General features: G+C 42.7%; 1 protein-coding gene across 1 annotated transcript; it reads right to left on the bottom strand.

The window, feature by feature from the left end:
• Positions 1-1,026: 1,026 nt before the first annotated feature.
• Positions 1,027-14,510, bottom strand: LOC119378468 (histone-lysine N-methyltransferase 2B). Its single transcript, XM_037647595.2, has 8 exons — positions 14,237-14,510; positions 12,411-12,505; positions 10,843-11,068; positions 9,239-9,294; positions 7,137-7,235; positions 5,800-6,060; positions 3,694-3,928; positions 1,027-1,188 (listed from the first exon to the last, which is right to left on the bottom strand). The coding sequence occupies exons 1-8, from the start codon at positions 14,427-14,429 to the stop codon at positions 1,079-1,081; spliced, it is 1,275 nt and encodes a 424-aa protein (XP_037503523.1). The 5' UTR covers positions 14,430-14,510; the 3' UTR covers positions 1,027-1,078.
• Positions 14,511-15,293: the final 783 nt, after the last annotated feature.

Below are 15,293 nucleotides of genomic sequence, written 5' to 3'. Positions count from 1 at the left end.
TTATAAAGCAGTTTCAAAACCTTTCGTGGCTCTGAGCTACCATTCACGACTGCCAAGCAGAATTCGTGGGTTCGATTCATGCTGGACCCGGACATTTGTTCTTTGCGTTCATCGGGTTAATGCTGCCGATGCCGTATTTTCTTAACACTCTTGCGTTTGCATTACCGAAGGGTATTGTCGCTGTTCCTTGGTAGCCCTACTGAAACGATCCGTATATGCGGATCCATACATACGGAATTATTGGACTACGGAAAGCCGCATGATGCGGAATCCGCATCTTACGGCAAGCCTTATCGTGCGGAAAGATGCGGACATCCCCAGCTTATGGAAAGTGCCATATCGTGCGGAAAGATGCGGACATCCCCAGCTTATGGAAAGTGCCATATCGTGCGGAAATATGCGGACAACAGCAGCTTACGGAAAGCCGCATAATGCGGAAATCATGCAGCTATCTGCCGCATTATGCGAAAATCAGATGGACGTCCTAGATCTCGTGGAAAGAAACATAAGAGGCAATTGGCCATTCATGTTGTTTGTAAAGCTGTACTGTGTAGAAATCGTGTGAATATTTCTTTCTTAATGTTGCATGAAGGTGAAATATGATTGGTATCTAGACACAGCCTTGATGAGCAAACAAAGGCTTTTAGAAGAAACAAATGTGTTAAGAAGCTACTGAATTAATATGCTGGACATCATAAGCTGCAGTCATACTGCAACGAAATAATGCAGGGTTTTATGTAATAGAAAAAACACCAGCTAAAACTCTCTCCGCATAGGACAGCATAAAATTTAGCTTTTGTTAGAAGTAAACAAAATTAGTCCTTGCACAAGGAATTTAAGCATTTGCATGCACTTCAATAGCAACCCTGCTGCAAGGACTAAAACTTGTTTTATTTTCTGTGCGTTCTAGCTGTGTCAATTTGCATACCTGAATGTTGACTGTTCAAATAAGGTGACCTTGCACCACCACTTCTCGAGTGATCTCTCACCCACAAAAAGATGGTGCAAAACAAAATGCAACAACAATTTAAAAATGAAAACTTTATAATGAAGTAAAATTCCCGCCTTTAAGCTGCACTCATTTCTTGAGCACCTTCAGCAAATCCGCCAAATGCCGGTTCATGTTGCGGCGACGCTGAGTGTCCGGCAGGTTGCTGGCATGCGCCTTCAGGTGTTCTTCATACGCATCTGAATACATAAATCATAAACACATATGACGTCAGAAGCTCATTTAGGCAGCTTAGTTCACATGCAAAAAAATAAAACATACAGAATGACGCTGAAAAAGAAATGCACATATTGTTTTTTTTTTATATATGTTAATAGCAAAGGAAAGGGCATGAATGAGCTCCATTGCGTGCAAGAAAATGTAAATGGCATGCTTATCTCGTGGAAAAGAACTAGGCGTTTCTTACTAAATTGAACGGGATAGTAAATCTAGTGAAATCTCGTTACGTAAAACCTTGAATTAAATATTTCCTGAATACTAACTAAAACTAAAGTATTGCCAGGAAAAGCCCTGGCTCATAAGCGGCAATGGACAATATCAAATGCCATGCTTTTGTTGGCTGCACATAACGTTTGTTTTATATTGGATTTAGCCATATCAGACTACAACACCAAATCAGAGGCCAAGCCTAGCCAATAAGCCTAGAAATATGTGCTTTGTGTTAGCACTGTCAGTCGTTCATACGCCAGGCGTGATCGATCGCAACATATTTCAGTCTTCGACTACATATACTGCTTCAAGATTTAGTTACTGTATAAACCGGAATATAAGTCGAGATTTTTTCAATAAAACGAGCTATAGTAACCCCTCGTCTTATATAGCGGTGTTTAGCCGACAGTGCATTGCCGTCTGGCAACATGTGTTTGAAAAGCCACACACGGCTGTATCCACATCCAAATCCTATAGCACGCGTTTGATTATTAGTGTTATTTTCTTTTCGTTCGTCGAATATGAGTAGCAGCACGAGGAGGCAGTTCTCGGCTGCGTTTAAGCTAAATGTTGTTGAGTTCGCCGAAGCGAACAGCAACATGGTCGCTCAGCGCCACTTTGGTGTTTCAGAAAAAAGCGTGCGCTACTGGAGAGCGCAGAAACGGAAGCTGCATAAGTGCAACCCTCGGAAAACGTTGTTTCGTGGACGAAGTGCGGTTCATCTGCAGCTGGAAGATACGCTCGCGGACTTTGTGATGGAAGTTCGTGCGTGCTCGCTGCCAGTGACCGTGGATACCATTCGCAACAAAGCCGTGGAGCTGGCTCGAGAAGCTGGGCTCACGAAAGAAGAGTTCCGTGCACCAAACTCGTGGGTGCGTCGATTCATGAGACGCAAGGGATTTTCTCTCCGCCAGCGCACATCCATCTATCAAAAGTTGCCGGAGGAGTTCGAGGACAAGCTTATGAACTTCCAGCGCTTCATGAACCGGCTTCGGGAGCAGAATAACTTCATGATGGGGCAAATCGGCAACGCCGATGAGATCCCCATGTGGTTTGACATGCCTTCGTCGACGACGATCACGCAGCGCGGCGCCAAGGATGTGAAGCTATTGTCCACTGGCAACCAGCACTCGCGCTTCACCGTCATGCTAGCTTGCGCAGCAGACGGTAGAAAGCTGCCACCCTTCGTCATTTTCAAACGAAAAACAATGCCGAAGGAAGTGTTCCCACCCGGTGTTATCGTGCGCGTCAACCCAAAAGGATACATGGACGAGGCCATGATGCTCGAATGGTTACGAGTAGTCTGGAACCGTCGGCCAGGTGCACTGCTGCGTCCTCGCAGCATGCTTGTGTTGGATGCGTTTCGTGGTCACCTGACAGACGCTGTGAAACGTGCACTCGGCGATGGAAAAACAGACCTCGTCGTGATACCAGGTGGTATGACGTCCACCCTCCAGCCGCTTGACGTTGTGTTGAACAAGCCGTTCAAAGACCGAGTGCAGCTGGAGTACCAGGAGTGGATGTCCGGCGACAATCCGAAGACGCCGACGGGCCACCTAAAGAGGCCTCCACTCGCGACCGTCTGCGGATGGGTGCTTTCCGCCTGGCGCTCCTTGCCAGATTCCGTGGTAGAAAATGCCTTTAAGAAATGTTGCATCAGCAACTCACTGGATGGCACGGAAGACGACGCACTGTGGGAGGTGGCCAGCGACAAACTCTCATCTTCAGAAGACAGTGATGCTTCGTCTGACGAATAGGAACAGCTGTGATGGTGGTTGAGGGGAGCTCCGACGATGGGTGGGCGGTGCGCCGATTCGCAAATAAATGTGTTTCAACAATTTTGGGTTGTTTTTTTTTTTTTTTCATTTTAGGTCACCTAAACTTGGGGGGTCGACCTATATTCCCACTCGACCTATAGTCCGGTTTATACGGTTAACTCCTGTCGTTGTTTTTAGTAGGATTATTGCAAAATCACAAATGAGTTCTGACAGACCGATGAGATTTTCTACATTAATATTTCACAGCTACCCAATTATTTTTTCAGAGAAATCACTGAACATTATGTTAAATGTTTGAAGTGAGGTGCATGGTTGGTACATTGCTCATTTTACTGTTTGTAAAGATCACATCAAACTGTACAAAAATTGCGATACTCCTATAAAGAAGAGATAATACATTTTGCTCAGGCGCTTCTAATGCACTGGGTACCATAAGCAGAGCTAACAGTTACCAGTAATACAAAAAAAAAGGCTTACTCCTCAGGGCATCCAGCTTCCTAGGCGTCAGCGCTTGTTTTTCGACGCTTGATGGCCCAGCCGCCTCCTTGTGAAGGAAACGGCGACATGGGGTGCCCGTGATACTCCTGTTGTACAGGTTCTGGATCCCCCATATTGCCTTCGCTGCTTCCCTCACAAAAAGGGAATCTTTGGGCTGGGCCATCAGGTAGCGCCACTTTTCCTGTGAGACTGTAACGCCATTCCCAAGGTTTCTCTGCATAAAAGAATAAATATTGACTTAATGCAGATCATTCATGGATTATGAAAGCAATTTTTGTTAAATGTCTTAATGCAAGTTCATATGAATGTTTACAAATCTTGACTTCTCAATTGTCAAAAATATTTTTGACAAATGAACATAAAGTTGGATGTAATTTCTATGACAACCTGGAAATTCCTCATTCCAAAACTTAACCGTAAATGTAGTGTCATTATCACTCAGCACGAGGCACCCAGACCACGTCAGAAGCAACCTTCAGACCTTGAGTAGTTCCCTCATTTAACCTTTGCACCTCTGGTCACACTACACATGTGCTACTGCATATTAATTTTTCTTTCCACATAATTCTCCTGCTTCTCAGTTCAGAGGAATGCTTTTGTACTGCATCAACAGGTAGCACGTGATGCAACCCATGCCAGTACACATCAGTACATGTAGTTCCATAGCTGCACATAGCTGCAGGTGACTATGGACCTAATTCTGAAAATTCAAACAAGGACTAAGATGTATTGTTGTTGACTGTTCCTGGCAGCTAGTAACAATTTTCTGAATTATGTAGGTGACCTACATGGTGCATTTTGGCTTGGACGTATTAGGTCATTGAGCGTGCTTGTAGCAGAACTGAATTTACTAGTCATCATTGCCGATAAGCATTGCAGTGCTCAGCATGGTTATCCAAAAACAAGGCTTTCAACCAGCCAAGCATTCAGTGATTTTTTCTTTTCCTGTTAAAAGTAATAATCAACAGAGAATTACGTGTTTTGCCCCTTTTTGTTTTAATTTCCAAAACATTGTATCGTTAATGATTAGTGATGCAGATGGCAAGGCGCTAGCGGTCACAAATTTGCAACAAGTTTCTTGCGTTAGCTGTCCCCGAAATGCACCTCCGACTTTATGCACGTCCGACCTGTGGGTTTTTACAGTACTATGTACGTGACACTCAGTGAGCAAAACCATGTGTGCCTTCTTGGAAGATGACTTGATGTCCCAACCGCTTTAAAGTTTGTGCACACAGGGCCAGCATGGAGCACATGGCAAACAAAGTTATTCTTGTCAGTAGTTGCTGTATCATTAAAATGCTTGTATACAGGGACATGACTAAATGCATTGTTAGTATTGCTGCTGTCCCTAAAGCAGGAAGTGTACAATCATATCATTATCATTGTGCTAACATGAGGAAGACACTGGAAGGATAAAAAAACTTGAGGTGAAGGTCACTAGAACATGTTGTTGGGCTAGTTGGTTCATTCTGAACAAAGGTGAAGGACGCAACACACGTAGATGAAAAAAAGGAAGGCTACAGGATACAGCATCATCCTGCCCCCCCTTTTTTTTTTTTCATATACGTGGGTTGCGCCCTTCACCTTTCTTCAGGAGGTCTATGCAGCATGCGATGTGATGACCATTTTCGCCTTGGCCAGAGCACCAGTTACGGGAACTCACTGCTAACTTGCTTGCAAAATTCTGTAACAGGTATGCAGTCGCCAATCGTTTATTCGGCCAAACATTGGTTGAAATACATGCAGACTTGGTGGTGCATAGACATGCATGTACAGACTAGGATTGATTAGTTTTTTCAGCCACTGGGCCAATAAAGGTGCTGTTTTTGTAGGGAACCCCCCCCCCCTTTTTTTTACACTCAATTATTCAAACTTTACAGCCATTCCCACCGAGTCCAAATAAACGGTCGGCGACTGTACTGCCAGTGCACCTGCACAGTACTTAGCATTTGTACACAAAGAGTTTCATGCAAGGGTAAACAGGAGCAAAAAACATTACAGTAAGTCCACCTTTATAAGTGATTATGTTACGAGTGGTGCGTGGCATATACTAGGCATCTATGAATGCTTCACAGAGAACCTTACCTGGGTAGTCTCTGCTTCAGAGCTGCACTGAGCTGCAGTATTTCCTGGTCTGTCTCCTACTGCTGGCTGTGCAACCAGTGGCATTGCTGCACGTGGTGCCACTGGTGTCAGAGCTGGCGGTGGTGGTGTCAGCAGCACAGCTGGTTGTGGTGGCGGTGGTGTTGGTGCTGCTACTGGTGCTGGTGGTGGCGGTGGTGTTGGTGCTGCTACTGCTGCTGCTACTGGTGCTGGTGGTGGCACTGGTGTTGCAGCACGTGGTGCCTTTATTGCAGTAAATATTGGAGATGGTAGCACTTAAAATGATGCAATACACATAAATTTCAACATCTAAGAACAAAGTACTATGTGTCAAAGATGCCTTCATTGTATTGTAAACTTTGCTACAAGGTTTCGACATTTCAGTACTGCTGATGTAGTGTGGAATTATAAGAGCCACGTATACTGAAATCTTTGCGATATGTATTTCATGGGAGACGGAAATAAGATGTGTTATTGCAAACATCATATAACCAAAGAGGCTGACAACAAAAAGAAAATATGCATACTTGGTCAGTACTAACGTTTAATGAGCAGTATTAAACAAACAGCACCAGCTCTGGCCAGCAATGTAGCGCAATTCATTTTGTGCCTGCCCCTCGTTTCAAAATAAACATAACGACAGTAATGGTTTATGATGCAGCACGTCATTTACACCAGCAGTATTTCCTCATAACTATAGACGAAAAGGTAATAAGTAAACTATTCGACAAGGATGGTGAATAAGACTAATTCACAGCCATTTATATTATTTTTCTCTGGAAGATGGGAGAGTTGAGCAAGTTGGCATACTTGCATGATGAATGAAAAGAACATGAAACAAGATAAACAAGGGGACAGAACAAAAATAAGTATCAAACACATGTATGAAGCAAAATCTAGTGACAGGTACTATAAAGAAATGTAATTTCTTGTGATCATGGTGCTCGAAAACTTTTTTCCTTGTTGTGCGTTTGGGGTGTATATGTGTTGCATATCTTCAGTTATTAAGTTTAGTTGAGTCTGCGCTTATCCTGTTTTTTTTTTTTCTTTTGTTAAAACTCAGCTATGTCCTGACACGATGCCTGTTCAAAGGGCCATATTCCTGCACAACTCGTCGTGTGCAACTAACACTGAATTTGCCAGTGCCTGCAGCGATGGCATATTAGCACAACGGCAGGAAGACTGTCGCTCAAAAACCCCAGTGCAAATGTCATAGTCGCATGAAATCTAATAAAAATAAGTACTCCTACTCTGTGGACATAATTATCCACTAACACTGCTCCAGAATAAGTTCACTACTGAAGACCAGTGATGCATACCGTATCTTGAAGGCTGTCGGTCAGGTCATCTCCCACATCTTCAGCGTGCCAGTCCTGCTCCAGTAGCTCACAAAACCCCTGTGCACCTGGCTCTGGTACCTGTAATCAGACATTGCAAGTTTAAAGGGACACTAAAGAGCAAGATGACTTTTCTCACATTAGTAAAGTAGCCTTCGACGATACCAAAAACACCACGCTTGCAGCAAGAAGACACTTAATAAGCGAGAAAACCCGCAAAAAGAAAATGCAGGTGGCGATGCCACCTTGAAGTTTCCAAACCGTTTGCTGTGACGTCACAAATGTTGACGGCGCCTACTAGGGTCTACGTAGTTCCTAATTGGTGAAATCTCAGTACATTGTCATCTGAGGGTGGCACAGACTGAACATATTAAGTCTGAGGAAATTTCGTTGAGCCAGTGGCGCCAAAATACGATGAATACACTTTGAAATCTTTGACGTCACACGCACAGATTTCGGCACGAAATTTAAAAATGAAAATTTGAACTTGATTTTCTCCTTTAGTAACAAACCTATGGTAGTGAAGTAAATGACACTAGAGTTCTCAGAGCGCAATTTATCAATCTAAACCAATTCACTGTTTCTCTCCGTTGTCCCATTAGAAGAGTACTGCAAAATTTTACATATTGTTTGTTTTCGTTGAAATAAGCAGCTATCGACCCATTTATCAGGCTGAAAATGTTAGTTTACAGCCTGATAATTGGGCCGTTATTTTCATAGACAATTTTATTGCACCCAGTTGTAGTACAGATTCAGAAAGCGCACGCAGAGGTGTGGGACTAGAGTGGTGTCTTTGTAAACCGAGATGGCCACATTGAAGGGGTCCTGTGACTCAAATTAAGCATGTAGTTTTCACCCCTTCTTCTCGAACTGTGGAATGCACCACCGTTGCACGAGTGGCAACCTCAAAAACAATGCAGTTATAATTTTATTTCAATAAAGAAACTTTGTTTTTGGAATACAGCGACACAGAGCAGCTATTTTTGTGATTAGAAGTGACGCTTCATTACGTGGGAGTGACAAAATTGACCGTGCATTTTGATTGGTTTGACACGATAAGTCTCCAAATATTCTAATGTCGCAAATAGGCCACATACTTGTGCACTGAAAATGATAAAAATATGCTTTATGCTTCCTCAAAAACACAAGAATTTGGTTTTTTTTAATATGAAAACTTGAAAACAATTACAAACTGACGCTAGGAGCGCTGCACAATGGCCACCACGAGGCGATTCTTCCAGTAAGTCACTAAGAAACGCGCGGTGATTGAAACCAGTTGTTGACGTTGGTGGGAGAGTGAAATGTGAAAAAGAACGTCTTTTCTCATCGTCTGCTGAGGTTTTGAAGTTTAAAGGTTAATAATTTCCGTTACCGTGCACCTATTTCAATAATTATTTTTGCATTCATCTCAGTATTCAGCACTACATGCACTTCAGCGCAGCAGACGAAAAAGCGTTGCAGGGCCTTTTAACACGCAAGGCAGTAATGCACTCTTTATGTGCAGCCTCACGTGCACGTAAGCACAGAGTTGACAACTGAGGAGGAGAACACACGTGAAGCATGGCAGGTACCAAACTCGTGATGTCAGAGTTGGTTGGTCGTATACATTCCTATAAATTTGATGGCAATGTCACAAGTTGCTTCCTTGTACTTCAGGATAACTGTGTGCAGTTGCACATCACACACTTTAAAACTGTATTCAAGTATGTTCCTGGCTATATTACTCATTGATGTTTCATGGAAACTGCACGTGTTCACATAAATCTAGTCCCTAGTTATCTCGTCTTGAAAATTTTCAGTCAGTACTCCTGTAATCTCAAGCAGATATGAGGACACATCCTGCAGAAAGAAAGTGGAATATCTGGTTCCCTGGCTCATCCATAACAAGTTTTCTTGCAATGAAATGGAAATCAGTGGGTGAGCAAGCACACTTTAAATAAAGTGCCCTTGAACACCCACTTTCCTGTAGCCCTAGTAAGCTGCTTCCTCACACAATGAATGCCCTGTCCAACCAGCTCAACACATACCTCATGCACTTTTCAATGAACTTGAACACCATTTCGAAATAACTAATGTGCACATACCTTCTGCTGCTGATTGGTGCAGCTATGGTTGCAGCATGCTTTCTGCAGCAATTTTTCTGCATGGATAGGTGGTAAATGAAAACACAATATCATTCACACACATACAGCAGGGTTCACACAGATTTCAAAGTAGGAAATCCAAAGATAGTCAAGGAATTTCAAGGCTGTTTCATCCCATGAATTAAACTGCATCCAAACAAGGAATTTTTTGTATTATTACAATGTTTCGAATTCTGACTAAATTTATCGCACTTATACATATCCAGTCAAAACTCAAAATCATCACAAATAAATCACTTTGCTAAATCAGATGGTTTGTAAAATCAACACCTGAAATTGTAACATCGAGGTACTTTAAATCTTCCACGACATTGTTTTTTTTCGCTAACCCATGCGTGCTTGTGTGAAAAGCTTGTTCTTGTGCACCGAACATTAAGCCTCACATATTTGGCCCAGGTGAAGCAGGCCAGGTAGACAGTAACATGAAATATGACATGCAGCCGAAATGCAACCATGAGCAGAATGAATGCAGCGATTATGCAAGCAGGGATAACGAAAAAGTTGCGTGGAGACAAGTGACATAACTCATGAAAAACGAAAGCAGACAGCAATGTTCCGGTGAGAGCATTGACAAGAACAATAAATCACTGCCACCTGTAATACTACCTGCTACGTAAGAACAAGACTGTTGAGTCAACTATTTCATGCATGTCGGTCGAATGTAGCCTTGCGAAAACAAAACCAGGCTAGTGACTATGGGTGACAGATGTTTTAACACAATAGCATTAGTACCTGCACTTCAAGAAAAAAAGCCATCTCGAAAAAAAAAAAAAAGAAAATTTCAGTACTTCTTTTAATTAATTTCCTTCATAAAAACTTCTTTTAATCGACTTTAGTTCCAAGTCAATTTGAACCTGTTGAGTACCTGCCAGAGGATGTTAATTTTTTCCTTAAATTGGGAACAACGAAAAATTTGGTTGCATTTGAACAAGATTTAACTATTACTACACCATAGAAAAGTCCAATGTTGATGTCATCGTAAGCAGCGCCCAACACACAACAGTTCAGGACAGGTGCTAAGACTTTTCTAGTATTAGCAAGTCTTGGCATTCTAAAAGCGTACTAACCACATGCACTACTCACTTGACCGGGAAAAAAGCAGCATAAATGCAGGAGGCAAGAGTGAACTCATTAAGAGACAAGTAGAGAGAGAGAGAGAAAGCGAGCTGAGGTGACATGACGGTTGAGGAGTGAAATGGACAATAGGACAGAGCATGAACAAGCAGAATATATGCAATCTTGCATGGTGTATTGTTTCCGAAATGGACAGTTTGCTGCATCGATGCTAATCTACAACAGAAAGCAGGTCGTACTGTGGATTTTAAACAGCCATGGTCCCGAAGTTCAAGGCATTTTCAAGGACACAATACAATGACAGGACGTTCAAGGGGCTTGAAAGTCCTCGATGGATAGATGGATGGAAGGATGAATAAAGTTATTCATCCATCCATCTATCCAAACAAGGGTATTGAAAATGCACTTTTCAAAGTCAAACATTTTCAAGGTTTTCAAGGACCTGTACGAACCCAACATACAATGCTTACCCATTCCTTTGATCACAATGTCTTGTAGGCCCCGATTTCTCTTTCTCTCTTCCGCTAACTTCTTTCGGAGAGAAATAATCTCCTGCTCTAATCGAGCGTACTTCTTATCTTTTTCTGGCTCATCCCCATCTTCATCATCTTCAGGCCAATTCGTTGTCATGGCCATCATTTCTTTTAGTTTGGCCACCTCCTTCCTTTTCTTTCTTTCTTTATTGCTTAGTTCTTCCTGCAAATAACACTGCATGAAGACTTTGCATGGCTGCAGAGTACTGCCTTGACATGCACAGATTCTTTCATTACCACTGATAATGAATTTGCTGAAAACGTTCTTTCATTCTTTAGCACATAATAAGTAGAACCGCCATATAATCAATAATTGTGCATATAGAGCACTTGTAATATTTCAAGTGTCTTGTAACGAATTACATATATATACTTTTTTTTTTAGCAATCCCCTTCTGATTCAATATATCTGCATTCCAATGTACATATAATAGTAGCATGGTAAAAGACCTCTCCTTGTTAGCAAACAGTGTGACGTCACTGTGAGCACGCCGCCCACCATCCCCTCCCTCGGAGCAGGTGCGGGTTGGCAAGAAAGTTCCACCGGCGGGATCTTTCTGCATAGCAGCGCTGCGTGTGTCTGCATTCCTTCGACAGAAGTTCCTGCGAATTGCTATTTTCTAAAGTGACAGCTTTTAAAAGGAAGGGTCACTGCCTATAATATATGATTCTGTTAGATTACCACGTGGCGATTTGCTCGTCGTAGATGGCAGCCATCAAAAAATCTTATCTTCTTCGAAAGAGAACGTTCTGTATGTTCGCGGTGACTGGCGCTTTGAGAAATATTTGCATGGCGTGGATGTGAATGTACTCAATTTCCGTCGCAACATGTGCACTGCAGTTTTATACGAGGTCAGCACTGGCAGCAGCATGGTTTCGAGCTGCTAGAGAGGAGGGAGCTTGAAGAAAATGTCAGCTAGCATTGACATCTGAAATAACACGGCTCCCATGTTCAATATATCTGTCATTATTTACACAAGGGAAATGACGTCACAGTGGGACAGTGGGGGGAGGGTGATTACAAGAATGGAAAAAGGTACACCCGTTCGTCAGCGCGCATCATAACCTCGAGCACTTTTTCTTTCTCTATCTCTCTCTCTCTCCCCCCCCCAAACATGTGGCTTACTTTTAGTGGGATCGCCAGGGAGTGAGCAAGCATGCCTTGGCATCCCACAGTGGCCGTTGTCCCTATGCCATTAATGATACTAAAATCAGCCAATGACCGAGGACCTTGGGCATGGTCATTTGGGTTTACGGCATAATTTTGAGAGAAGAGTAAGCAATTTCAAGCTGACTTTGATGAATTGCAAGTTCCAGGTCACATGCTGAGCTAGAATGTCTGGCTCACATGTTCTCAGGAGCTTCGACTACAGATTGGCAGCATTTTCTCACCATGCTCAAAAAGTGTTGCGCGACCCCTTTAATAGACTTAGAATGACGAAATTATTGATAGACATTTCTCAGCATAAATCATCAGTGCTGTTTCACAGAAATAATTTAGTTACCTTACAAGGGGCAACCCCAACGACATCATCAAATACATGATCCGGCCAGCGTAGACGGCGTTTCTGCACTTTCCGTGCAAGTTCTTGCTTTGATTCTGTAACAACAATACCACAGTGAGGCTACTCAGAGAAAGTGATAAGGGCATATTAGTTGCATCAGGCGAAGTAATGCACAATAATAAAATAATGCTGATGCACAAGTGATAAAAAGTCTGCATAATTAAGACATGCAAAGTTTTATTGACACAGAAACATGGGCATTTCTAAAATAAATGGCGAGTGCCAGCTATGCAGCAAAATAGTAGATTATGGACCTGTTATTGGACAAGAATAACCGCACAAATGCAACTAACTGCTGGACAGAGGACAGACATCCCAACTTTTAAGAATTCACAGATACTAAAAGTGGACTACATGATATCATAAAGAAGCCAAAGGGCTATTACTCTACCTAGTAGGTTCTCACCAACGCCTCATTAGTTATGACCTAGTTGCCAAGCTAACAATTGCGAATGTGACAAAGGCAAGGGGTGAGGCCCGCAGAATGAAGTGGCGTACATTTTTGCACATGTTGCACCTAATGCATACCTTTCTGTCAAGACATCTGTGCTTTATTTGCAATGATGAATGTTTATAAGCACAGTGTAACGAGCTTTGCACTGCAGTGATATATAAGCGATGCACTTAGATCACAGTGAACTTGTTGCTGTAGCCTGTTTCAAGAAGGTATCTGAATAATCTTGCTAAAAGGAGTCCTCTCTTCACTGAAGGTATTACAACTTTTCTCTCTTGTACGCATTTCTTGCGGAAGTTCTATTCAATCAAAGACATATACAGCATAAAAATGTGAGAGACTGAAGTTCTTTCCGACGTGCTGCTTCAGCTCATTCAATGCCACTGCTCTCATTGGCTAAACATGCATAGCATTGTCGAGTGAGAGAACTGTTTGGCTTAGAATGCAGCCTAGCTTCAACATGCGGTCATAAATGCACTTAATAAGTTTGACGCATTTAATTACATCGATGTCGCAGCGACTCAAAGTGATAGCTCACTGTGACACAATTGACAAACAGGACACCATTCAAGGCATCAAAGGGAGCGTTATAATCATGTTACGGAAACTTTCTTTAAGCAACAAGGCACACTTAGAGCTGAGCTGCAATCTAGGAACGCGTCATACGACGACCCAATGGGTCAAACAAAGCTGCTATACAGAAATCTAAAATTGAATAAAAAGGCAAGAGCGCCGACGACAACAGAATAAAAATGTAATGACGCTTCGGCATCCAGAAAGGGAGCCTTTGCATTGTGAAGAAGGCTCCCTTTCTGGGTGCCGAAACGTCATTACATTTTATTTATTATGTTGTGGTCGGCGCTCTTGCCTTTTTATTCAATGATTCTTCCCGACCAGACGGCCATCCGTCGAAGCCTTGATTTCAGAAATCTAAAAGTTATCATCACATGTGAGAAATAGCTAACCGAGGAATCTCAGCGCTTTCTCCAGTGAGCACACTGGCACAACAATACATGTATCTGCAATTTGCCTACTTCTACAGGGCACAGATATACGCAAGCTTTGAGTGTTACGTGAAGCGCCTTGACTTTTTTTCTGGCACAGTCAAATGTTTCACATATGCATAAGGTATTAGCGTAACGACAAAAAAAAAAAAATCAGCGAAAACAACTGGCGCCATACAAATCGTACCTACAGTCGGTTACTGCGCGCCGATGTTACTGAAAAAGGCACGGAGACAGTAAACAAAAGAAAAAAAAAATTCACGACGTAATGATCAGCCACACTATACAGCATGCTGCACGCCACTCACCCGCCAATTCGATGACGTCCCCAGGAAAGAAATCCTCAAGATCGCCGTCTCCGTTCTCTTTCTTCTCGCGCCAATAAATCATTTTGTTTTTGCCGCTTGAGATATCTTTCTCAGACGAAGGAGAGAAATCCCTGACCAGTCGGTGCGACACAACGGCTCTGGCGCCGTCCTTGTAGATAACGTAAGCATACATTATAATAAAAATAACAGTATAGAAGAAAGACTAATGAAAATAATAGAAAAAGGCACGACAACGTGACAGCGAGGAAGCGTGCAATGAGTAGGCCTAAGAGGCTATGGATGGCTTCGTCTGCTTTGGGCTTTCATGGCTTTTGGCTTTCGCGGCGGGCTCCCAGCGTCGTCTGCTTTCACTAGAAGCATTGGAAATTGGAACCATGTAGAAACGAAAAACAGAGGCGTAGCCAGGGGAGGGAATCCAACTCCTCCCAAATTTTTTCAATTTTACATCGGTATATTTACACGCGCATATACAAACGCGTACGCATGAACATGCATAATTCATGACTGAACCCCCCCCCCCCCCCCCTTCCCGGGAAAAAGAATTTTTTAACTACTCAGACTAACTATCTGTCAAAAACAGAGTATTCTATTCGGTGGGTGAATGAATAATGTCATTATTTCTTTCATTCAAGAGCCATCAGAGCAACATGGAAGCTCATCGCGCATTATTGTCTTTCACATGGGTGGACCTGGCCTTAGCCTTACGGAAAGGACACTTTAATTAACGATTTACAAAGGCGTGCACATTTTGCAAGTACGATTTCAACATATTCTTATAAATATTCACCTCGACGGCTGACTTGAAGGTCGCTCGATCGAATACCGGCTGCAGTGGCCGCATTAAATGCTGGAGGCTCGTGTGCTAGCTCCGTGAAAGAACTCCCGGTCGTCGAAATTTCCGGAGCCGCTCACTACGGTGTCCCTCGTAAGACCCCAACAATATTTATGTTATCAATACTTACACGCTAAAGCAGCTCTTTGAAACAGAATTTGAACCGACCTGAATAGCTCAGTGTAACTTGGCAACATTACTTGC

The sequence above is a fragment of the Rhipicephalus sanguineus genome, unplaced genomic scaffold (assembly GCF_013339695.2).
Source record: "Rhipicephalus sanguineus isolate Rsan-2018 unplaced genomic scaffold, BIME_Rsan_1.4 Seq841, whole genome shotgun sequence".
NCBI classification, from domain to species: Eukaryota; Metazoa; Arthropoda; class Arachnida; order Ixodida; family Ixodidae; genus Rhipicephalus; species Rhipicephalus sanguineus.
Note: the sequence above shows the minus strand (reverse complement) of the source record. Positions and strands in the feature narration are given on the sequence as shown.

Excerpts from the sequence above, each read along its gene's own strand:
- LOC119378468 (XM_037647595.2), bottom strand. The coding sequence starts at position 14,429 with ATGTATGCTTACGTTATCTACAAGGACGGCGCCAGAGCCGTTGTGTCG. Across the intron at positions 11,069-12,410 it reads TTGGGGTTGCCCCTTGTAAG|GAAGAACTAAGCAATAAAGA; the intron begins GTAACTAAATTA and ends TGTTATTTGCAG. Across the intron at positions 9,295-10,842 it reads CATTGTGATCAAAGGAATGG|AAAAATTGCTGCAGAAAGCA; the intron begins GTAAGCATTGTA and ends CTATCCATGCAG.